This window comes from Strix aluco, chromosome Z (genome assembly GCF_031877795.1).
Source record: "Strix aluco isolate bStrAlu1 chromosome Z, bStrAlu1.hap1, whole genome shotgun sequence".
Lineage (NCBI taxonomy): Eukaryota > Metazoa > Chordata > Aves > Strigiformes > Strigidae > Strix > Strix aluco.
The window spans coordinates 41108159-41133697 of record NC_133971.1 but is presented as its reverse complement, the minus strand read 5'-3'; the positions used below and the strand labels follow the sequence as shown (position 1 = coordinate 41133697).

Below are 25539 nucleotides of genomic sequence, written 5' to 3'. Positions count from 1 at the left end.
AAAAGGCCTTGAAAATCAAGACTATCACAAGAGAAAAGAGGCAGAAGAGAAAAAAATTACATTAGCCTCCTATTTGAGTTTTCAGAAAAAAAGGAGAATGTAAGAGGACAAAATGGCATAGATGATATAATTCAGAAACTGGAAAAATAGATTACTGTTACCCAAGAAAACTGGAGAAAGATGAAAGAAGAAAAATATGCTGGCCTCAATTTTTTTCCCTTCCAAGACTAGGAAGAAGCATTGTACAGAAAATTTATTCTTCCATCTTCAGGCATTTTTCTTGATTAATATTTCTCCTACCTACCACTTCCACAGAATCTTAAACAAACTAAAGCTCGATATACAACTGTCCTTCTAAAACCCAATTTCAGTAAGATCCTCCACCACACATACACACTTCCAAAGCAATAATTTGACTTCCTAAGATCATAAGTTCTTCCGTATTTCCACTGAGCAGCAAACAAAAAAATACAAAAGTAATTTGCATTTCATGGGCACATGCTTTTACACATACCTTAAGAATCTGATCTCCCTCCTGCAGTCCCTCCTGATCAGCTGAGGTGCCTTCTTGAATTCCAGCAATAAATATCCCTACATCATTTCCACCAGCCAGTCGTAGACCCACGCTGTCCCCTTTCTTGAATCTCACCATTTTCGTGTTAGGACTACAAGATTTATATGCAGAAAAATGAAGTAGGCCAGATGTTAGGCATGTGATAATAACAGGTTGTCAAGAGAAAAAAATTGCAACCCTTTCAACAAAATTGTACTAATAATATTCTTAGCCCCTTTCTTTCACTATATAGGCTATATTTACCCAGGTGACTCTTCAGTGTAGGAAAGAAGTAGAGAATTCACATTTTTCAGAGTAGAAACTGAACTAGGAAGTGTGACTAAGTGGCATACACAGAGTTGACAGAGCAGGAAAACAACTCCCTGTTCTTGAAGTCCCAAAATAGTTTCCTATCCACAGGATCCTCTCTCAGATGAGCAGTTGGGTTTTTTGTGTAAACAGCCTGAGTTATAGGTAATCATACTCCTTGTTTTTTCCTCTGTATGCTTGAGAACTGTCATATGAATTAAATATATACCTATTTTCTTTGCAGTTTAACATGTTTGTTAGACAGAAGTCTTCCAAGTTTTCTTGTACTGAGAAATATTTCCAAAAATACTCTACTAGTATGTTAACAATCAGTCCTTTCATATTGCAGTGGGAGAGCTTAGCGGACCAGGTTCAGCTTTTTTGCTGTCAGAAAAGCTGTATGCCTGAGTGACCTTCCAACACAGAGGACAGTACTTATCTGCCAGCCTTTCTCAGTAATACCCTAAGCCTGTATTATAAATACCCCTTCACCAAAACAATAACTTGATTAATTTGCACATCAATGACAAAATATGCAGGGTCCAACCCAGAAAAGACCTGAGAAAAGAATCCATCTGAGAAAACACTCCAAGCTACAGAATGTATTCAAAAGCTTATTTTTAGGCTTCCCTTTACAATCTCAGTGCTTCTCTCCCTTTCCATATTTGAAAACTCTCCAAAAAAACCATATAAGCTGACTTCCTATTAATACAGTTTGCAACTTTTAGTAACTTAATTGTTAAAGAATCAACAGTACCAGGTTTCATTTGATTACTTACAAAAATAATCCAAAAAATCCCCACAAAAATAAACTCTGGAAGCAGTATTTTGTTCATATTTAAGCAGAGGCTAGAACTGCAATATGGACTGCACAGGTTTGTATTTGAAGAAAAGACATAAATTTCTGTAAGATGTTTCCAGCTTGTCTTGCAACAAGCTTATTAACAAATTACAGGACATTTTCTTTGTATCTTAATATTGTGGGGAAGGGCAGGATTATCTTTTGTATACATATAAAATAATAGAGGAAGTGTAAAATACATTTCCATAGAATTGCACAGGTTAGAATGGCCCTCTGCTCAAAACAGGTTGATCAGGGCCTTGACCAGTTATGTTTTTGAGTATCTGCGGTGGTAGAGATACCACAACCTAGAAGAGAAAACTGTTCCAGTGGTTAAACACCCTCATAATAAAAACTTTTGTTCTTTGTATCAAAACAGAATTTCCTGTGCTCTTGCTTGTGTCCCTTAGTTTTTGTCCTATCACCCCTCAGTTTTCTCTGTACCCTCTACCCATTAGGTCACTGCAGATAGCAATAAGATGTCCCTTCAGTCCTCTCTTCTTCAGGTTTAACAAAACCTGTTTTCTTGGTCTTTTCTCATGTGTCTTATGCTGCACCCACCAACTCCCTAGACTCGCTCCAGTGTGTCAATGCCTTTCTTGTCCTGGGGAGCCCCAAAATGGACACAGTACTTCAAACACTATCTCAAAGTGCCAAATAGAGCAGAATAAAAATATAAAAATATACCATTGTGTATGTTCCCATGCAAACCCAGAAACACAGGGTGCTTCCAGGTAGGAGGCAAGTCTATACCTTCCAGGAAGATACTTCCAAAACTAAGCTTAACTCAAATATGGTCAGTTAGAAGCCATGTCATCTCTTCCTGTCATTAAGCTATAAAGGGAGTATCACTGCAAATGGGCAAAAAACCCCAAAACCCATGCAACTGAGAACCAGGTACAGGTCACTGCAAGAACACTGAGTGCAAAAGAACACACCAAGTGCTGCCTTACCCATATATTGCTTCATCCTCAGGGCTGGGTTTAAGAATTGTTCTTGTAACTGCTTTTGGTTGAGACACTACATGTAAAAAAGCAACAGAAGTTACTGAGCTATTAAAAAAGTTATAAATGGCAGCAATTTTTAGCTGTCAGATAGCAATCAAACTCCTCCATGACAAAGATTAATACAGGTTTAAATATCAGGCACCTTTTTGACTAGAATTGATTTACATCCTTTCCCCCCCCCCCCCCCCCCCCCCAATTCTTGAAAAATTTGAGTCAAGGGAGGGATACACAACTCTTTCAGGCAAGTCAGATCAGACTTTGGCTGCTTAGGGCAATAGGCTACAGTAGATGCTCTAGAAGAGTACTTGCTTTCTGAGATCACAATTCTAATAAGCAACTACTTTCAAATAATCTCAGTTACTTCTCTCTCTGCACCTCAAAGGAAAGACAGACGTCTTCCTGGCGTGTCAGGATGGGATTGACATGAAGAGTATACTAGATATGTCAACATGATTGGGGGATTAGATATTCTGTGGTCAGGGAAAAAAAAAAGCAACCAAAAACTTCAAACTCTGACCTGCTGGGTCATCTTGGTACTTCAGTTCTTTGTTTGTGTCTACAACTGTAACAGCAGAAGTAGCAATGTCACCGGTTGATTTGAATGGTGTAGGCATTGCTCCCATCCTGGACATCCTACTAGATGGATCATCTTTTGCACTAAAAGAAAGAAAAAGAAAAAAAAATGTAGTGAAATCAGATAAGAATGCCAGGTATTTTAAGATTTTCTTTAACTAGCATTAGAAAAATGGACTAGAAATGACCATGTCTTACTTTGGTTTCTCTTTCAGCTTTTCATTGGATGAATGTGAATCTAGATCAGAATGATGTAATCTGTCATCTTGAGGGGAGAATGATCTGTTTGACTCTATTTCAGAAATGTCTGTAAAGAGACCAGCAAAGCTATAATTGCAGGATTTAAATTATCTGCATGTCTGATCACCACATTTATTTACAAAACTTTCACATATAAAATGTGCTGAACCTTTAAGCCTACTTCCATTTGAAGTCAGTTTTGACTAGGGTTCAAAAAGTGCTGTATGCCTTTTAGTGCATCCACACCTCCATCCCCCTGAAAATACTTTAGGCAGGTTTTACACAACCTTTAGGAAACACACTCACACCACACAACTACTTTGAGCATACCATAGACTCATTAACTAGTGTTAGCAGCCTTTTATTTGAGGTCTCATGGACGTTCCCAAACAGAAGACCACCTTCACATTAACAGTCCTCACATCATTGCTTTTCAGCAATGAAAGAAACAGAGTAGCCCTCAGACTTGAACTGTTCTTGGTCTTCACAGTAAAACCTAGAAAAAGCTGCATGCAGTATTCTGACATCAGAGAAACAAACATCTTGCACTAAATAACGTAACATCCTGCTCCCCGAAACATCCTGAGCCCTTCCCAAAGCAAGATTATGTTGAGTGATACATCTCATACATTGTGAGAGATCATTTGTACAGAATAGATACTGGCAATAAAAAACAGTTGTCCAGGTGGACTTAGATTTCATCTCGTCCTAACATTTTTTCTCTCCTGTTGAATGCTGTCATGAGTGTTAATGACCTCAGAAAGAGATCAGTCCAATCCACTTATTTTAAAACTGAAGTCTTTTATTAAAGCAACTGACTTGCTTGTTCTGAGAAGTAAGACTGATTTTGCCAGAACAACATTGCTTCTTCTATCTCTGCCCCTGCCTAAAATGTAATTATATGATTACTACAAAATTCTTCTTTCACCTAAAGGAAGTGGACCTCATCCTTAATTGGCTATTACTTAGGTTTGTTGTGTTTGGAATTTATTTTTTTTTTTAAAAAACCTCTTACCACTCTACTAAAGCAAAACACTATAAGCTGCATTCTGTCCCTGCACAGAGTCCAGAACTTTCATCGACATTAAACCTCACCATCCATTTCTGAGTCACTGTCATTCAGGGAAGGAATGTTGAGCAGTGTCTGCTTTCTGTCCCTGAGGACAACCAGCTGGAGCTTCCCCCGTGACTTCTCAATCAATTTTCGGGCATCAGCTAAAGACATATTCTCTGTCACTGTACCATTGATCTAGACATAAAAAGGCAAAAACAACACTAAAAGTTAACAACTAAGTCCATATTCTGCTCAAGTTTAATAGTGAACTTGGCTATAACATGACTTACTCCAGACTAACCACTGTAACAAGTGCCTGCTAAACTGCTAGCAGTATAACCAGAACAGACCTTGAGAATGATATCCCCTTCATGAAGGTTGCCATCTTTGGTTGCTAGGCCAGTACGGGTCATTTCTTTTATGAAGATCTGACTTCCAAGCCGGAGTCCATATTCTGGAATCAGGGAAATAATCCACTGTATCTTAGATGAGCAAGGATGTATTTTTTTAAAACTACACAGTATAGATCCAGCATACCCCATTACACCATGAGAAAAGAAAAAAACACACAGACAAAGTAAACCAACTTAACCCTAGGCTAACTATCCTGTAAGTCAGCCTCATTAGGGGCCCAACTTAAATTCAAACATACTTAGCATGGGAAATAAACAAAAGGAGATAAAGATGTGTGCATGCCCACAGGGCTACAATCTTACTGGCATCATGGAGATGTGGTGGGATCAATCCTATGTCTGGAGCATTGGGACAGAAGAATACAGGCTCTTTAGGAAGGACAGGCAGGGGAGACGAGGAGGGGGTGTCACCCTCCATGTCATTGACCAGCTGGAGTGCATGGAGCTCTGCCTGGGGATGGATGAGGACCCAACCGAGAGCTTGTGGGTCAGGATTAAAGGGAGAACAGGGACAGGTGACATGATAGTGGGGATCTGCTACAGGCCACGTCACCAGGAAGACCAAGTAGATGAGTATCTCTATGGACAGATAGGAACATGGTCATGTTCACAAGCCCTGGTCCTCATGGGGGACTTCAACCACCCTGATATCTGTTGGAGGGACAACACAGCAGGGCACAAGCAATCCAGGAGGTTCCTAGAATGCGCTGATGATAACTTCCTTCTCCAAGTGATAGAGGAGCCAACAAGGAGAAGCACTATGCTGGACCTTCTTCTCACCAACAAGGAGGGGCTGGTGAAGAGTGTGAAGGTCAAGGGCAGCCTTGGCTGCAGTGACCATGAAATGGTGGAGTTCAAGATCCCTAAGTCAGTGAGGAGGACGCACAGCAAGCTTGCTACCCTGGACTGCAGGAGAGCAGACTTTGGCCTCTTGAGGGATCTGCTTGGCAGAATCCCATGGGATAAAACCCTGGAGGGAAGAGAGGCCCAAGAAAGCGGGTTAATATTCAAGGATCACCTCCTCAGAAGTGATGCATCCCAACAAAGAGGAAGTCAGGTAAAATCGCCAGAAGGCCTGCATGGATGAACAAGGAGCTCCTGGGCAAACTCAAACACAAAAAAGAAGCCAATGGAGGGTGGAAGCAAGGACAGCCCGGGAGGAATACAGACAAACATCCAAGCAGCCAGGGATCAGGTTAGGAAGGCCAAATCCCTGATAGAATTAAATCTGGCCAGGGACATCAAGGGCAACAAGAAATGCTTCTGTAGGTATGTCGGTGACAAAAGGAAGACTAGGGAAAATGTGGGCCCTCTCTGTAAGGAAACAGGAGACCTGGTTACCTGGGATATGGAGAAGGCTGAGGTACTCAATGATGTTTTTGCCTCAGTCTTCACCAGCAAGTGCTCCAGCCACACCACCCAAGTTGCAGAAGGCAAAGGTGGGGACTGGAAGAATGAAAAAACACCCACTGTAGGAGAAAATCAGATTCGAGACCTGAAGGTGCACAAGTCCATGGGACCTGATGAGATGCATCCACAGGTCCTGAGGGAACTGGCAGATGAAGTGGGTAAGCCACTATCCATTGTATTTGAGAACTCGTGGCAGTCCAGTGAAGGTCATGCTGACTGGAAAAAGGAAACGTAATTTCCTTTTTTAAAAAGGGGAAAAAAGAAGACCCAGGGAACTACAGGCCAGTCAGTCTCACCTCTGTGCCTGGAAAGATCATTGAGCGGATCCTCCTGGAAACTATGCTAGGGCACATGGAAAATAAGGAGGTGATTGGTGACAGCCAACATGGCTTCACTAAGGGCAAATCGTGCCTGACAGGTTTGGTGGCCTTCTATGACAGGGTTACAGCATGGGTGAATAAGGGACGAGCAACTGATGTCATCTATCTGGACTTGTGCAAACCTTTTGACACTGTCCTGCACAACATCCTTGTCTCTATATTGGAGAGATGTGGATTTGATGGCTGGACCACTCAGTGGATCAGGAATTGCCTGGTTGGTCGCACTCAAAGAGCTGTGGTCAACAGCTTGATGTGCAAGTGGAGAGCAGTGACGAGTGACGTTACTCAGGGGTTGGTGTTGGGATTGGCACTGTTTAACATCTTTGTTGGTGACATGGACAGTGGGATTGAGTGCAATCTCAGCAAGTTTGCCGACAACTCCAAGCTGTGTGGTGTGGTCAACACACTGGAGGGAAGGGATGTGCCATCGAGAAGGACCTTGACAGGCTTGGGAGGTGGGCCTGTGCAAACCTCATGAAGTTCAACAAGGCCAAGTGCAAGGTCCTGCACATAGGGTCAAGGCAATCCAAAGCACGAATACAGGCTGGGGGATGAGTGGATTGAGAGCAGCCCTGTGGAGAAGGACCTGGGGGTACTGGTGGATGGAAAACTGGCTATGAGACAGCAATATGAGCTCACAGACCAGAAAGCCAACCGTATCCTGTGCTGCATCAAGAGAAGAGTGGCCAGCAGGTTGAGGGAGGTGATTCTCCCCCTCTACTCTGCTCTCATGAGACCCCACCTGGAGTACTGCATCCAGTTCTGGGGCCCCCAACATAAGAATGACATGGACCTGTTGGAGCTGGTCCAGAGGAGGGCCAAGAAGATGATCAGGGGACTGGAGCACCTCCCTTATGAGGACAGGCTGAGAGAGTTGGGGTTGTTCAGCCCAGAGAAGGCTCCAGGGAGACCTTATAGCGGCCTTCCAGTACTTAAAGGGGGCCCACAGGAAAGATGGGGAGGGACTCTTCATCAGGGAGTATAGTGATAGGATGAGGGGTAACAGTTTTAAACTGAAAGAGGGTAGATTTAGATTAGATATAAAGAAGAAGTTCTTCAATGTGAGGGTGGTGAGGCCCTGGCACAGGTTGCCCAGAGAAGTTGTGGCTGCGCCCTCCTGGAAGTGTTCAAGGCCAGGTTGGATGGGGCTTTGAGCAACCTGGTCTAGTGGAAGGTGTCCCTGCCCATGGCAGGGGGGTTGGAACTAGATGATCTTTAAGGTCCCTTCCAACCCAAACCATTCTATGATTCTATTTCTGTGCTGTCACCAGAGTAAGAACAAACAGCATTCCAGAAACAATCACAGATGGATGATTAGTCTGCATCTTAAACAGCAAAATAATGCCTTCATTCTAGAGGTGCTTATTAACATGCTGGACTAGATCCTCTTTCTGTATCGTATTTTGCATGCTGTAGAAAGGGAAAAGGGTCAAAAAGCACTGCAGAAGAGCTGGGTTTTTACCAGTTTCTGCATGCTGACCCTGTCCTATCTGTACACCAGTGTCTCAGTTGTTTCAGGCAGAAGATTTTTTTTTCTTCTTTTCCCTTCCCTTTTTTTCCCCTTTGAGCCAGGTTAGTTGGATCAGTATATTTGCTACTTGAAAAGAAAGGCAACAGTCTTAACAGCTTCTTTCCTTTTCTGTTGTTCTAGGATGTGCATGGTTTATGTGCTTTAAAAAAATCACCACATTTGAGTGAGTCTGCAGAGTATCCATATGCATGGCAGAAATTATTATGGAGTTACTAGCTACATATAAAACTTAACAAAGACACCTCAAATTTCTTCCCATTTGTACAGCTATCTGCATTATCTTTACAAGTGGAAACATTATATGCAGGGGAAAAAGAGGAAGGAGAGAAAGGGATCCTTGCCAGAGTCAATAAAGAGGTTAGCTCCTACATACAAAGCTTACATGATCAGAAAATTCTTACAAATGACAACAGGGCACACTGGGGAAAAAAACCAACTCACAAAGTCATCACAAACAAACCAATCAGAAACGAATGCACAACCTAATCTCAGATATGTTTCATAGCACAAGAGTGTTTATTTCACAGCACATGAAAGATCAAGCTTTCGTCTTTCATTTATACACTCCAATACACAGCAAGGAAAGGCTGTTTCAGCTGTTGCCATTTCAGTATTCTTTAACTACATTCTGAACTATTCAGAACCAAACAATCTTTGGAACTAATTTAATTATACTCAAGGGAAGAAGTAAATGCACTATTAAAGGCAGCGTCTACTCTTCACCCTTTGTAGCTGACCCTTTTGCAGATGTGCCAGGTATAATCTGAATCATGATCAGATCCATGTTTCCCACCAGAACCAGAAGAACAGGGCAGAGAAAATGGAAAACCAAAGGACACAGTGGCTTGAAAAGACTGAAATGACATGGGTGAACAGTTTTTTGTTCAAAGGTAAAGTTCAAGGTGCTGGGGGAAAAAAGCACCCCAAACCAGACAGGAAGAATTAAAACAGCTTAAGCGACCAGTTAGAAGAGCTCAACATTTAACCTGTAAAAGCAAAGAATGTTCAGCTTCTCTCCATTCCCCACCAAAATTACATGCTGTATTAAAAGCCAATTCCTTTCCTCCCCTACTATACCTACCTTCATTATGTCTGCCTTTTGTTAAGAGAACACTGATTGGTCCATTCTGATCCTGTGGTCCTAGGTACTCATGTTGATGGTGCATTTCAGGTGAAGGACTTCGGGAACGAAGCCTGTCCCGACTTTGACTCCTCACTTCCCTCCCGTATCTAGGATCAGGTTGAGATCCATGCCTATAACTGGGTGGGCTGTAGTCTCCTCTGTAGTTCCTTTCATACCCACCATCCCTGTCAATGCTCCTTCCCCTGCTCCGATCTCTTCTATAGTCTCGATCCAAGCTCCTGTCAATGCTCCTACCACGACTTCGATCACGGCTGTAGGTGCATTCCTGATCACGGTCTCTGCTTTGGTTACGCCCTCTGTCTTGTTCATCTCTATAGCTCTGATCCAGGCTGTTTCCCCAGCTTTGGCTGCGCCCTCCATTACCACTATGCCAGCTTCTGTCACTATAGCCACTTCGAGCACTTTTGCCATCAAATTCTGCATGGTCATCCAGTACATCTAAAGCTCTGTCCTCGTAGTCAAGGGAGGGGCTTCTCTTCAATGCAGCAGCCTGCACTTTCCTTGGTCTTTTCACTACCTGTTCAGTGCAATATGAAACAAAGAAACCCCCTCTAATGGTCAGAATGTGACATTCAACAGATTAATATTCTTCACACTTTAAAGGGGGGGTGTGTGTGTGTGTGTGTGGTGTGTAGAAAAATGTTCTGCTTCTAGAACAACCAGTAGATTAGATTATTTAGATGTTCAGAAGCAATAGTTAATAATTGGGAGAATCACGAACACTAGGAGAATTTTTTTTTAAAAAAAAAATCAGATGAGCAACCACATTCTTTTACCTCTGGAAGAGTGAATAAGAAATATTTTTTTCTTTATGTAGATGACTTCTAAAAAGATGTGACAAGCCCCCACAACAGAGTTGGAGATTCCTCTCTCAACTAATGAAAGGCAATCTGGACAGCAAATTCTTAGACAAGGTCTGTGTATGCAGGACATCATTTGCCTCACATAACTTTAATTTTTTCTGACTACTACTCATTATTCGGTAAAATTAAAGATGGAGGACATACATTTTATTCCTGTTTTTTCAACAGAGTACATTTGTGACACTGTTGTTTAATTTCCATTTGTCTCACCTGTAGAAACTATATCTTGTCTTTGTTTTATTTACTTTGTACATTCTGTTGGGCAAAGGCTTGCCTCGCTTTATGCGTTTATAGTACACTTCATAGAAGGAAACCAAAACCTTGTCTGGTTACACAGGTACCACTGTAGATGAATACATTTGTAATTTACTTACAATGGTGGCCACTTTTCCACTTTTCCTAAGCTGTTGGACTGCAAAAGAATGTGGAACATTTTCCATTGGGGTTCCATTAACTATGACCACCCGGTCATTTTCTCTGGAAGAGGGGGGAGGGGGAAAAAAAAAAAAGAAAAAAAAAGAATTTAAGAGGAGTCTTCATGAAAACACCACAACAAAATTTCTTTTTTGTGTTGGTTTTTTTTGTTTTTGTTTTTGTTTTTTCCAGGAGGAACCTATGGATTTCATTCACTTTAACAGGAAGTTTTGCTTAAAAACTGTTATACAAACATTACAATACCTGAATACTAGAAGCAGCTTTCAGTATGTTTAAAAATTAGACTTTGGATACTGCAAATCTTTGCACACATGCTATGTCCAGCTTAAGTACCTTACCATAATGTCAAAGATTTTTTTTTTTAAAAGAGTATTTGTGATGACCATTAAAACTTCTTTTTTTTTTCCCCAGTTCTTTCAGGACTTCTAGTCTTTCACACCAAGTGCTACATTTTTTTCACATCAACATAAGAATTTCAAGGGAGCTTCAAATTGCTGCAGCCATAGCAGTATTCAGACAAATTTTGCCAAGTACTGCTCTAGTACACTCTTCTGAAAGACTGGTATTCAGGTCCCATCCACTCTGAAGAAAGATGACCCAACCAAACTATAACACACAAAGTCCTCCCTGTCCTAAAACACAGGCCAAAAGAGATTACTAATTTATCTATACAGACCTCCTGCATGTCAAATAGACCATTAAGACTTAACTCAGTCATCCTCAGGAGACAGCCCAATAACACATGATTAATTGAAAAACATATCTTCCAGAAAGGCATTTCAGTGCAAAAAGTGCAGGAGATTAAAAAAAATAATTTACAACTCCTTATGTTAGTTTATTCTGGTGACTACTCAGTTACTAACCTCACAGTCAGAGCATTAGCTCAACCAATTACTGGTTACCATGTTGTTTTCTGCTAGACAAAAGAAATCTTTAGTACCCAGTATCTTTTCTTAACTGTAATAAAGTCACATCACAATATTCTTTTTAATTAAGATTACATAGTTTAAGCCTCTCTTTGTAAGGCACTTTCTCTAACTTCTGAATGATTTTTGTAGGTCTTTTCATACCCTTCCAATCCATTTTATTGAATGAGTGTGCCAGAACAGCATGCCATATTCCAGTATCAGTTTCATCCAAGATTTATGTGAGAATTAAAATAGCTCTCTTCACAATCTGTACATCCAAAGACAGTATCAAACTTAATGCTGTAACACTACATCAAAAGCTCCCATCTATTCATGTTCACTATACCCTAAAAAGGATTGTAATTCCCCCACGCTCTGAAGGTTAGGCCTATATTCCTTGTTTGTTGGAGCAACAGCTTTGCATTCAGTTTTGTTCAGACCATGTTTTGTCTGAATGTGCCCAAATTACTTGGTATTGCCTTGTCATCATCAATTTACCTAGGATCTTACATAATTTGTGGAGATGATTTTATCCCCAAATCACAGGTGATTATGGAACAGGATGGATGACAATGGTGCTTAGAAGACATCAGTGCTATAAAATGAAGATTTTGTGCGTTTATGTTGAGAATCGTTTGTTCCCTGCTTCGCAATAATCCCTTTATCCAGTTCTTCAATAACTACTCCCATGTAAGCTTTTTCATTACCTCACCAAAAATTAATGTTTGGCAAAATAACCAGAGTCTACTCTTTTGAATTACTGTTACCGCCCAACTTCGTCATTCTTCCAAACTGTCTAGTCCCCATCAGGTATTTCAGGTCAAAGAACAAAAAACTCATCAGCAGTGGGCTAGAAACTGTTTATCTCGGTCTACAGATTTAAAATTACTTGTCCATGATAGATGCTGCCTCAACAAGGATGATGTTACCAGAGGGACTACAGAAATCTTAGGAGTGAAGACCCTTCTTTGGGCTGACTTAAGCCATTCTCTTGAAAACTAATGATTGATCACTAAATGTGTTTCCTGGAGGAAGAACAGGGAGAATGTTTTAAGATACTAAGTATTTCTACTGCTTCTTTAAAAGAAATGCAGTCTTAAGAGAAACATACTTAACTATAAAAGCTTTTCAACACCACTGAAATGTAATTTCTTACAAAATAGCAAATAAAACCGCTTCCAGGTGGAGTTTGTTTTTGTTACTTTTGTTTGGTTTTTTTCCTAATGTAAAACAGACACCTAGGTTCTCAAGAGGGCATCAAATCTTGAGTTGATTAGATCACCAGGATTTCAACAAAGCCTGTCTGAAGGTTTTACGTATTCTACAGCCATGCCCCTCAAAATATGCCAGACAAGAAAAATAAGAAATTGCTTACTGAAGTAATCCATCTGCTGGGCCACCTGGAAGAACATCTGAAATGACTATCGATGTTTCACCATTTTCAAAATGAGGGTTATCTCTGCCGCCAGAAACTGCAATCCCAAATCCTCGTTTTGAATCCTTTACAATGAAAACAAATACAACAAAAACTCAATTTCATCCTTAGGAATTTTGATAGAAAGAAGAGTAACATGAATGTTCCTGTGATGGCACTCTACCTAGATATTATTTAAAATATGACAGTTGCGTGTAAAGAATTGCAGAAATACACCTCTTTAAAAAGGAATGGGTTTACAAATCCATATAACAAGATGACACGTTCTGTGTTCCAAAACCTCAGTCTACAACCTTTTAATGGTTAGTAATTAAGCAAATGACTCATGAACTTACTCTGTATTTTGCTCCACCGTCCCACTAGTTATTCATATCAAACTTATCGTTAGATAAATCTACTTTGTTAGTGATGCTTGGGAAACTGGAACATCTTTTCCAGGATCTCATCTTCATTATGATTTCTATCTAGTTTGTAATAACTACTTACTCCTCAATCAAACTAAACAAGATCATGGCTGATTACAAAAAGCAAGCAGTGAACTTGTGAATTCTCTATGTTATCCTCTCTCACAATCAACTACTTTAAATATGTAATTTATGTCAAACCTGTCATCATAGAAATAGCAGATACATAAAAGCCCTAAGATGACATTCATAAAATCAGAGAAATAATAGGGTGTGAAGAAAGCATGTCTATAACACTAGACCTGAGAACTGTTAGCAAAACTGAACTGCAGACAAGAAGGTATGCAAAAAAAAACCCCCATTTTGTTAAACACGCAGGTTTAACTTTATCACCTATTTAACACACACCTCCTATCACTATAAAATACAAATTATGCTACATTTAAACAAAATGTTTTAACATAGTGGCAAAGTAATACACCAAATTAAAGTAGTGCTTTTCCACAACTCACACTCAGAATGTGTAATTCATTACATGCCAGCTCCACTAATCCTGCTCCACTAATATCAAGTGGTTATTTCTTTGAGGAGAAAAAAAGCAATGCTTTTTTGTTTTTAACAGCACTTTACTTGCTACACCTTAGTCTTACAGGAAGCAGTTTGATGCTTCAAGCCAAAACAATACAAATTCAAAATAATGATAAAATTCATTGGTCGTGGCTGATGCAGCAAGTCTAATAGCCCTTTGCCACTTCAGTAGTATAAGCCCCTCTCTGAGGCAAAGAAGTAATGCTCATTTACATGATATTCAAGATCTGAAAAGTTGGAAATTACAGGAACTAAGGTCTGCTTCTGCAGTGTTTCTCCTGTCTACCTCTAACCTGAAAAACAATCCTTTCTCAACAATTCAACGCATAAAACAGGCTGTGTAGGAGAGATTGCTATTTTACCTTAGGTCATCAAACTGAGTTCATTGCAGAACATATAAAAAAAAAAATTAAGCAGCACAGTACAGGCTGCTCACTGAACCCAGACCATCAGAACAGCTGGGAAGACTACCACTGCCGCCAATGCACACATCCTGCACCATGGTGCGGCAGCTTAGCCATTAGAAAACTCAGAAACAAGCAGTCTACCTTCTTTAACTCAAAAGGACTCTACATAATGAGATACTTCCTCTTTTCTTAGAAGAATTGTTAAAAGTGACATCTATAGTCCATGTATTTTACAAATTTTGAGGACAGTAATTTTCCACTAGATTCTGCACTGGTAGATATTAAAGTATATTAAAAAAAAAAAATCAGTGAAATCATGATCAGTGATTATTATAAAGCTTGGACATTCACCACAACTGCTTGATAGAACCATCTGCTTTCTTTTTAAGGTTATTCAACAATGAATTTAGCTATGTGGCTGGCATGTGGTATATTATACTGTCGTTACAAAGACCAAAGAGTAGCAAATATAGTACTTAAATTGTTAATTTAATTTACTCTTAACATTAAAGAGTTATGTTATTGTATGAGTAACTAGCAATTAAACTTTAAAATTAAAAACATAACTGATTTGGAAAACAAATTCATCCTGTTCTAGGCTCAGATATGCTAACAACATCTATTGTAAAGCATATTTAGACTAAACCAGTGCTTGAATATTTGGAAACTAAAAACATAACAGGCACTCACTCACCTTTTGTAAGGTCACAGTGTACTGTTCCCATATCAGCTCTTCCATGCCTGGGGCCTGTTGCACACAGAAACCAATTAGTAAAACACAAAGCATACAACTATCTAAATTAAAATGTGAAACACTGCATTAAAACACAGGTATAAAAATAATATATGTATCCTAATAATTTGGTAGAGTTAGTATGAAATGTATGTATTTCAACTAATGAGGATTTTTTCTTTAAAAGGGCAAAAAATATTAATAGGTCCAGGGTGGTAGAATCCCTTCACATCTCACCAATTTAACAGCTCATTTTGATTTTCTGGAAAAGTCTCACTCAGCAAAGGCATTTAATTTGGATCACAGTAGCATTATACAGCCCTGATTCAAATAACACACAAAATACTTAAGGAAGACCTCTCCATTACAGTATGCAACAACAAGATTAGCAGTTGAAACTGAGGTTTTCAAAATAAACTAGCCTTCAGATCTTTTGCTTCTTGTTCATGTTTTGTCCACTACAAATTACGTAACTGAGTATTTAGGTTCCCCTCAAGAAATTAAATTTTACAGGAAAACACAGTGTATGACTATATAGCACTGGTATGTCCATTTCTGTGACACTTCCCAGAAACATTTTTTTTTTTTCCACATTTCCAGTTAAAACTGATCATGAACTGATCAGTTTACCTTACACGATATAACCTGAAATCTTTTCAGCATCACAGCTTAAAATATAACGCACACTAATCACCCAGCAGTGATGCATCATATAGTACACAGCCAGGCACTTCAGTGCCTCCTCCATAAAATGAGGAGAAAGGTAAGCCATGATATTTGACGCACTACAAACATTTCAAAGCATCCATTGCAGAAGAAAAATCCAGGCATTGCATGAGTACATGCACACACATACTCAAGCCACAGGTTTATTTGGTTTTACTGCTAAAAGTGGTCTTCCTTCTTGGGGAAGCTAAGAGTTTGTTCAGAAAACTGAAGTTCAGACTGAAACTCAGTTTTGACTTAACAGTCTTTTTAAAGGCATTAAAGGGATTACTGGCAACTAAACTCCAAAACAGGGAAGCGACACAAGAAGGGTATGCCTGTACTTTAAAGCATTCCCTGTATTTCCAGAGTAAAAGTCTTCTGGCAGTACACAGCTGTTTAGCAAGCTATGGATGCTGTTTCTCAAATGCTAAGAACCCCATGATGTATTCTTCCAGTAGATTCTGAGCACCCTGAAGAGGAACTAGATTTATATTTTCCATTGCACATTCACTGTACTGAAAAAGAAACTTAACATTTTAAGTTTTGCTCAGAGTTCCTGAGGGAATACACAAAACATTCAGCATTCTTACCAGGAATTTTACAACACTGAACAGTGTTAAAGTTTCTACTGTTCTCCCAGAAAGTGAACAATGCTCTCCAGTTTCCAGAATCTTTTGGGTCTAATTAAAAAAATAATTTAAATAGCTGTAGGAGAGGATGACATATTAAAAATAATACAAGTAAATATTTCTAAATTTCTACTCATCGAGATCAGACAAGAACGAGTGGCATTTATAACTGTCAGTATTAAAACACATTTGACTTGGGTCAGTGAACTACTCTGCTGAAGCACATGGTAAAATTATTTTCTCTGATATTCCCATTTAACCAGCTGTCACGTCTAACCCTTCAAACTAGCTGACACTGAACTGTCTCACTACATATACCTCACACAGAGAACCTTCCATAAGTAAAAAACTTCTCCTTAACGAAGCACTTTTTCTGAGCTGCTGTGATGCTGCCGTAAATAGAATTGACTGAGGGGAGACCTCATTGCCCTCTACAACTACCTGAAAGGAGGGTGCAGAGAGCTGGGGATGAGTCTCTTTAACCAAGTAATGAGTGATAGGACAAGAGGTAATGGCCTCAAGTTGCGCCAGGGAAGGTTTAGACTGGATATTAGGAAGTATTTCTTTCCAGAAGGGGTTGTTAGGCGTTGGAATGGGCTGCCCAGGGAGGTGGTGGCGTCCCCATCCCTGGAGGTGTTCAAGAGGCGGGTTGACATAGCGCTGAGGGATATGGTGTAGTTGGGATCTGTCAGTGCTAGGTTATCGGTTGGACTGGATGATCTTCAAGGTCCTTTCCAACCTAGATGATTCTGTGATTCTGTGACTAAGCTTGCTTGTCTGGCATGTATGAAAATGTGTAAATAGTTCACCTACTACTGACCCTTGGCTACACCACCACTGACCTGCCTTTCTATATTATATTTTTAAGCTTCCCAGAAAACCAGTCTGTGCTAAAGAAGGGCCTCAGTGTAATTTAAATTCCAGTTGACTTCACAGAAGAAAGTTTTAGAAATGAAAGACGGTATCAAATGAGGGTAAAATTTGAAGGACAAGCAGGTGGCTTCAAATTTTGTAAATGCAGGGGAGATGAAAAAGTCTTTTCCATCCTTCTCACTGTATAAAACCTCAACAACTTACACATGTAACAAGAACATCACTTAAATTCAGTTTGCACAGTACGCAGTTCTTGCCAACGCTACCTCCCAGCCTAGAATACTGAGTCCAGCTCTACGCAGGCAAAATAGCAAGGCAGGCAGGATGCAATCGACTAGAGGTTACAATCTCTGTGGACAAAGAGCAACATAGTTGCCTTACTCTTCCTGAAACTCTTAACACCAGCTCTTTCAATACACTACCTACTAAAGGAAGGCCTGCTTATCCAGTCTAACACTGCAGAAAAAGGACTGAGGAAAGCACAGTAAAGATCTTTGTGATGGATTTACAGGTGTGAAATACATAAGCTTAAAGAAATTTCCTTCCAGAAAACTAGGCCTCCCATGAGTAGTGGCACAAGTAAAACCTTGTACACAATCAGAGATGCACTGTGTAATAAAGCACTGTAAACTAACAGGGTTAAATTTATTTTGCTCTATTTGTCTTCTGATACCTGGTCACAAAAATAAGTGATAAGAATGGAAGAGAAATTACTGCATACAGACATTACAATTAAGGTTTTGCAAGATGTTGAGCCTATAGTATCATCTCATCTGTGCCTAGAAAAAGTTCCTCATAGTATCAGTGGCTCTCTCAGGTACTTCCTGTGTAAATTTTGAGAGTTTATTTTTATCTTGGAACTGTGACTGAACATTAAACAAAAGCTAATTAAGTAATTCACTTCTAAATTCACAAGTATTTGTTAAAGTAATACATTTTTAGAAACTGCTCCTTGGGAAACTGTCTCCCATTTGATGTATGCTATATTAGTGAAGGAAAATACATACTCGCAAAGCTGATTTTGTGCAACATAATTACCAGGACAACAGGACTAGTTCTGCCATAGTGATAAAACTATGCAGGCTCTGTAGAACAGTCCTTAGAACTGAATGGTCACCTTGGAAGCTCAAAAGGCACAAAACACATCTGCACGCCCACAAATCTCTAAGCAATAATCTCTTTAACATTATAAAATGTACTGCTGCTTGCCATTGCCATGATGCTAACCCATACTGACAAATTCATGGAGAAGATTGAGAGGGAGGGAGAGACTACAAAAAGTCATCAGTTGAGGACTTGGTCAAAGCTAAGATTGAAGTCTCCACTATAACTGCAAAATTGCTGTATTCCACATCTAATAATATGACTCTCCTCTGAACGCATCAGGTGATGGGTTACAAAAAGCCTCCATCACCTTGCCAATTTCTTCATACTCCATCTGTAAGGAAACACAAACGGATCCTGAGCAGCCTATGCATCTCTTTATAGGATCGCAATTTCACTACAAGATTGCACACCAAAACACTGGAGAGAGAAATGAGGGCAGAGTGGTTAAGAATCCCATGTCCAGCTACTAACAGTAACTGTTTTGCAAGTCTACCCAGGTTTCACACAGATAGCAGGCTACCTGCAGCAAATGCAAATTACTGTAATTAGCTAGTCTAAATTAATTAGTGACTAAAGTCAGTCCATTTCTAACTAGAACACTGTAGTCAGGATTCGCTTAAGTCTGCCTAATGCTCATATACCAAAATGAAAGGTGCTTTCTACATAACGAAAATAGACTGCTTAACAGAATCTTTGGCAGGAAACTGGTCAAAGTGCTAAAATCCTCTGTGTGGTACGAACAGGCAGCTGTTCCAACTCTCACTCAGAGTCATCAGAGATTCATGCAATTACTTGTTACTGAGAGATCACTGAAGACAACTTCATTCACACTGAAAGAAGAACAAAACCAGAAGACCTGCCACAACAGTTATCTGGCTATAAAAGTCAGTTGGAAAGGGGAGGGATATATGGGGGGAGGAGAGGGTATGGAAGAAAAAGCTTGGAGCAAGATGTAAAAAAAAGCAACTCACGTGCCCTTTCAAAATCCCCAACTTTTTGACTGCATGTGACCACATTCTCTGCAGAGCTTGAGCTGTCTTCATTGTTGCAGGATATAATCTGTGAGCGGACGCCTTACATCCCCGTCTTTTCATCTGTTTCCACCACTCAACACTGTTATGTAATTCTAATACAATAGTGGCCTACATACTCGAACAAATCCTGCCGTCAGTTTCACACAGAAACACAGCAAAACCACAGCAGTGAAATCTAACAGGAGTTTAATCCTCACTTTAATAGATACCAGAAAAAAGCAGTACTGTAATCTTACTTTTTTTTTAAAAAATTGTCTGAAACAGATCAGTATGTAGCAAGTTATTCTTCCAAGCACATATGTGTTCACTCCACCAGGAACCTACTTGGAACTTTAAAGAAAAAAGGCTTAAGAAGCACAATGCAGATTATTTGAAGATTCACATTCTGACTATAATATCTTATAGTAAAAATTACCACTTGACTCCATTATCTTGAGTAACACTGTGGTTTAGCAGCCTCTATCAAATCTTGACAATTTAACTGCTGAATCCAGGAAGTCCTTATGCAGCAGCAGCTGTATACATGTGAGCAATCCCTTCAACTGCATGTGTAAAGTTACATATAAACACATGCAGAACTGTGGATTTGGCTCCAGCAATCAAACAGTCGCAAATAAGATACTCCCTCTGCCCTCAAACATTTAGTAAGGTATTTGTAAGAATGATAAGCTAATCATACAGCCAAACAGATGACTTTATTGAAAAATAGGTCAAGCTATCAGCTCCATCTATGCTGCATGAATGCTGTGAAATTTAAGCCTTAAGCAAACTTTTCTCCTGGACTTTATACAGTTTCACAGGCAGCGAACAGATAGGAACACATGCCAAATTCAGTACACAATGCTAACCAAAACAGCCATCTGTAAATTTTTCATTAGTGAAACAATTTTAACTGCTGAAGAACAGCAGCAGAAAATGTGGAGGGTTGGGGTTTTTTGGGGGGTTGGGGGTGTGGTGTTTTTGGGCTTTTTTATGTTTCTCACTTAAAATCAAGACTGAATCTAACATCCTGTGTTTTGACTGTGACCCCATCTCTGCACCAGCCAGAACTAGGATGAAACTTCATCCTAGGTTGAGGATGAAGTAGAATGAAGCTTGCACCTTCAGCGCTGAGCTGCTGAGGGTGAACACCATTCAGCCTGCACTGAGAGGGTCCAGGAAAAGCACACTGATACCAGCCCCTGACTGGAGCTTCCCACTTCCAGAGTACACATTGGACATAAGTAGTTTAAGACTGTCATTAGAGTTTGGTCAGAGTTTAGAATCTCTGTCAACATTTCTTAAAAAACCCTCATTCCTCTGAACACTCTCACTGACAGCTTCTAAAATTGTCTTTAAATTTTATTTATTTATTTTTACAAAAACAGCAGGAAGGAGAAACAAATATAAGGATGTATTTGAGACCTTTCTAGCCTTAGCTCTCCTGCTTTCCTTCTTCTTGCCCTGACAAAGCTTCAACAGCACCCCAAATAGAGAAGTGTCACTGAAAAAAGACTGTTATGACATGGAGAACAAAAATGACAAAACATTGTCGATGAGCTGTAGTGACTGTAACAGCAAGGACTCTTCTTCCTTGGTTTTGGAGTGTCTTTTCTCTACAGGAAAATGAGAAAGACAGATGGATTGACTCTGCCAAAATTTAAAAGGAACCTGAAAAAAATTTTAAAAATATAATCAGGAATTCTAGGAATGCTACTACAAGTTTTCTTGCATAGTCAGAACAGGAACTGTGAAGGGACTGATAAGCTAACAGAAAGATGAAGACTTACGCATTTTGATATTTCATTTTTGAGGAAAGCAACTTATCTGGGATAGGAATTCCTCTATCCAATTTTTTAAAGTGAGATAGAAAATATATGGTTTTTAAACAAAGGGGAAACTAAAAGCCTAACTTCAGTCCCAGCACAAGATTACAAATGCAATTACAAGCCTTTCACATTTCATGTCTATTTGGCATCTATTATCCACAGACATTTTAAAACTGAAACTCTTTTTGAAAGCAAGCTCAACTTCAATGAGACACACACACACCCCCCTTGGTTCTTTATGGGAGTCTATCCAGACAATAATAATGAATCATGTGGGGAAAAATAAATTGAAAACTAAGCATGATGATCTGTTCTGTAAACTGGGACTGTGAAAAGAAAAGCAGAGTTCCCAGAAAACTCAACAGAGCAACCTCAGAATGTCACCACAAAGCCTTACAGCAGAAGGCAGCATCTCTCCACTCACCCAGGTGAAGAAAGAGCTGCCTTACCTTGGCATGGTCCCCCCAGCAGAAAACCTAACTAGAAGTCTTACACCTAGCACTGTTTGTTTTGATGTCTTACTCTCTAGCCAGCGAAGAAAAAGGGTGTTTCCGCACACATAATCTAGACAAGTCTGTGTAAGCAAACAGAAGGGAAACCTGAAATGGTTGTCTTGGCTTTGTTATGGAAGTGACACAAAAAAGAGGTCCCTCCCTATGCCCCACCCTGCCTCCTTCATCTGCCACCATGGACTTAAGCATAGAAACCTTGAAAGCTGTGTCCAGGTTCTCCCTAAAGACAGACTCCTACACTGAAGATGACCAAGAACTTCAAGGTTAACTGAAAGCCACCCACCTGTAAAGGATGGGAACAGAGGCTCTCCTAGCCACTGATATAAGCAGTCAAGTGGAGGGGCTCCAGAGCTGCATCAAGATGTTGGCAGCATACCTGGTCTCAAAAACCAGATACATTATCAGAAGATTCAGAAACTGCCCTCTCATGTCACCTGCCTGCATAAAGGCAATTACGACAGGCAAAATTGGATAGCCCTAGATCTACAGGCATTCAAAGATGCTGATCTGTTTCAATTTTTGGAGGATCCCCAAGAGATCCCCTCAATAGACAGCGGAGGTTGAGTGAAATGAAAAGCAATCTGTACAACAGTGTGTGGTGTGAAGGACCACACCTCCTCTTTTTCAGCCTACTGGGCTATCAAAGATGACTGCGTAACATCAGCTGCATATCCAGAGCTTACCAAGTATGCTTAATTAACATAGTGAGAAATGACTGAACAGGAACAGAACCTTTACTAGGTCTTTCCCCTGCAGTAAGGAAGGATTTTCAAGCAACTTTGAAGTAAGAAGGCTTTGACTGAACTGTTTTCATGAAGTATCTGCATATGGTACGGCAGATCTTTGATTAGGGTCTAAGAAGAATGAGAAAAACTATTCACCCATGGATCTTTTACAATACAGCCAACATCTTACAACAAAGGAGGTACCTTGTTTTCTACCAATAAATACTCTAATTCAGAGAAGCATTTCCTAATTTTTGTCTAGGCTCCTGCACCAATATAGCAACCCCCAGAAGAGCAACATATCATCCTGATGAAACAGGTTCCCAGAATGATGAATGGCTCAGATGAAAGGAAGAGAAGTGATAAAAAATGGTTTGCAAAAGATATCCACTAGGAGTAACATGCAAAAAGGCAGAAACTCCTTTTTTTTTTTCTTTTCCTCCTCAGGTCATGAAGTAGAAACACACATAAGGGATAACTTCATGTCAAGAAGTCATCAGTTCCACTTTCACATTCGAATAAAATCAAGATGGTTGTTAACATCAAGAAGGTTATATTAACAGGATGCAGGAAGTATTTTTTTTAAAAAAAGTCACATACTGTACAAGTATACTTCTGCACTGGAATACAATATCTGAAGGAGAAAAAAAAAATAATGTAGAAATGAGCTGTGGAGACAATCCTTTCTTCCCCTTCCCTCCAATGGAGAATTATCAGTTACCATATAGCCTTTGCTTCCTCCCAAATTACCTGACACAAACAAATACCTTGCTATCAGAGCAAAGGTATTTTGCTCGTAAGAAGCACATTCATCATGTATTATTAGACTTTGTGTGAGAAACATTTTTCTCCAAAATGCATTTAGAAGCAGCAATCTAAGGGCTGTCTAAAAAGACCTATTTAAAGAAAATACAAACCAAGCATAACATTTCTAATCATTTGTTCTTCATAGATTTGGAAAGTTGAATGTCATTACACAGAAACACAAACAGAACTGGTTTTAATGCAAAAGAAGTCACGATGTCAAAAACCTTTCTTAATCATATTCCACTTGAAAGTTACACAATTCACTTGCTGTAATTTGTAAATACTATCTACAACAGCATTGGCAAATGCCACATAAATACAACATGCCTATTACAGGCATTCAAAGACCAATCTTTACTTCGTTTACTAGACAACAATTAGATTTTTTTTGTTTTACTTCTTTCAGGAACAGTTTGAATCCAGCATAACACCACCACCCACAGTCATTACTTGACACTGTGCTCAGCACTCTTTCACTAATTTTGCTTTCAGCTAGCAAAACTACTCCTTCTTAAAAAATACCCAGTGCCAAAGCTGCCATCTGCAAAGCCACGAGCATAATTCAGGTTTCTTGACTTCAAGTGGCCTATCCACTGAAACGTGTTGTGCAAGGAAGCAAACACAGATTTCCTCCATTTCTGTCAAACATAAAACCAGCCCCTGTAATAGGAAAATACGGGTCAACCTTCTCCCATTGTGGGAGTTTTAGCCAGCTAACAGATGGGGAAAAATTCCAGGGTGGCAGAATTTGCATTCACTTCTACCTCTTGTTGCACTGTGACACTCCAAATGCCTTGCAGACTGCAAACTGAACTAGAATCCAGTTCTATGCCAAACTGAGGAGATGAAGGGCAACAGCACTGTTCACCAGACTATTGAGAATATTAATCAACAAACACATTTAGGTCTCATTTACACTGTAGCCCTGTTACTAACATCCACAGCGTAATGCCCCAGATTTTCTAATGCACAAAAATTGTTTAAAAAACAAGCCAAAGGAGATTGGAAAAAATTACACACGGAAGATCTCTGCTGATCTGAAGCTTTGATAAGTTGTGTGCTTTCTAATGCAAAATAGAACAATCCAGCTCACACCACATCAATGACAAACAATGCTTAAACGTAATGAAGGATATTTCCCCAGTCTTCCCCAGTCTTCTAGAGGTATCTCAGCAGACCTCCTAATGGCACATTCCACTGCCAAGACCTCTGGCACACCTAACTCAGCCTCAGTGCCCACTCCATGGTCCCTTTTTTGGGCTGCCAAGGGTGTACAAAAGCTGTAGATGAAATCCTAGACTTAGAAACAATCGACTATTATATCACAAAATCTGTCCATAATAGCAGTTCCTGTACTAGCATTCTTGAATGGTTCACAGTGATGAAAAAGCATCCCCAACTGAAATAATTTTTATAAAAATTTGCCCGAGCACAGGAAAAAACACATCAAGATAGATGCATGGGATTTGAGTTTTGTAAATATTCAATTATTCTGCAATTCCAAAAAAATAAAGTGAATAACAAGTAACCTGGACACTGAAAAGAAGCCAGTAAAGAATGTGGCATTAGGCATCCTTTTACTGGATTACTGAGTAAAACACATAATCTCTGAGTAGTTTTATTGTTTCAACTGCATATTAAAGAAACACCTAAATAAAACTGGGGAAGCTGTACATATAAATATCTGATTAATGCATACCCTAGTCTCTTTTGGGGGAAAAAAAAAAATCAACTGTTTTTCAGGGAAATATTTATCTGTCCATGCCAGTAAGATACTGCCTAGGAAAACTGTGTTTCCACTACATTTAAAGCCAAACATTTACCAATTATATTGAAGAATTTCAGCAAGCAGGACTATCACTTGGTACTTGGGCGAAGAGACTGACACCCACCACGCTACAACCTTCTTCCAGTAGCTGTGGAGAGCGATAAGGTCTCCCCTGAGCCTCCTTTTCTCCAGACTGAACAACCAAACAATCCTTCAGCTGCTCCTCACAGGACCTGTTCTCTAGACCCTTCACCAGCCTCGTTGCTCTTCTCTGGATGTGCTCCAGCGCCTCAGTGTCTTTCTTGTAGTGAGGGCCCAAAACTGAACAAAGTAATCGAGG

General features: G+C 39.7%; 1 protein-coding gene across 4 annotated transcripts in view; it reads right to left on the bottom strand.

Moving 5' to 3' along the window:
- Positions 1 to 25539, bottom strand: part of TJP2 (tight junction protein 2) — a 67959-nt gene that overhangs the window by 10780 nt on the left and 31640 nt on the right. For 3 of the 4 annotated variants that reach the window (XM_074813708.1, XM_074813711.1, XM_074813710.1), the window contains 10 exons: positions 15190 to 15243; positions 13037 to 13161; positions 10693 to 10795; positions 9393 to 9972; positions 4928 to 5031; positions 4619 to 4772; positions 3482 to 3590; positions 3228 to 3367; positions 2657 to 2723; positions 515 to 665 (listed from right to left, as the gene is read on the bottom strand). In XM_074813708.1, the coding sequence (XP_074669809.1) occupies positions 515 to 665; positions 2657 to 2723; positions 3228 to 3367; positions 3482 to 3590; positions 4619 to 4772; positions 4928 to 5031; positions 9393 to 9972; positions 10693 to 10795; positions 13037 to 13161; positions 15190 to 15234 (1578 nt within the window). In that variant the 5' untranslated portion in view covers positions 15235 to 15243. Of the gene's footprint in view, positions 1 to 514; positions 666 to 2656; positions 2724 to 3227; positions 3368 to 3481; positions 3591 to 4618; positions 4773 to 4927; positions 5032 to 9392; positions 9973 to 10692; positions 10796 to 13036; positions 13162 to 15189; positions 15244 to 19516; positions 19589 to 25539 lie in introns of those variants that run through there. The other variant, XM_074813709.1, reaches the window with a different exon arrangement.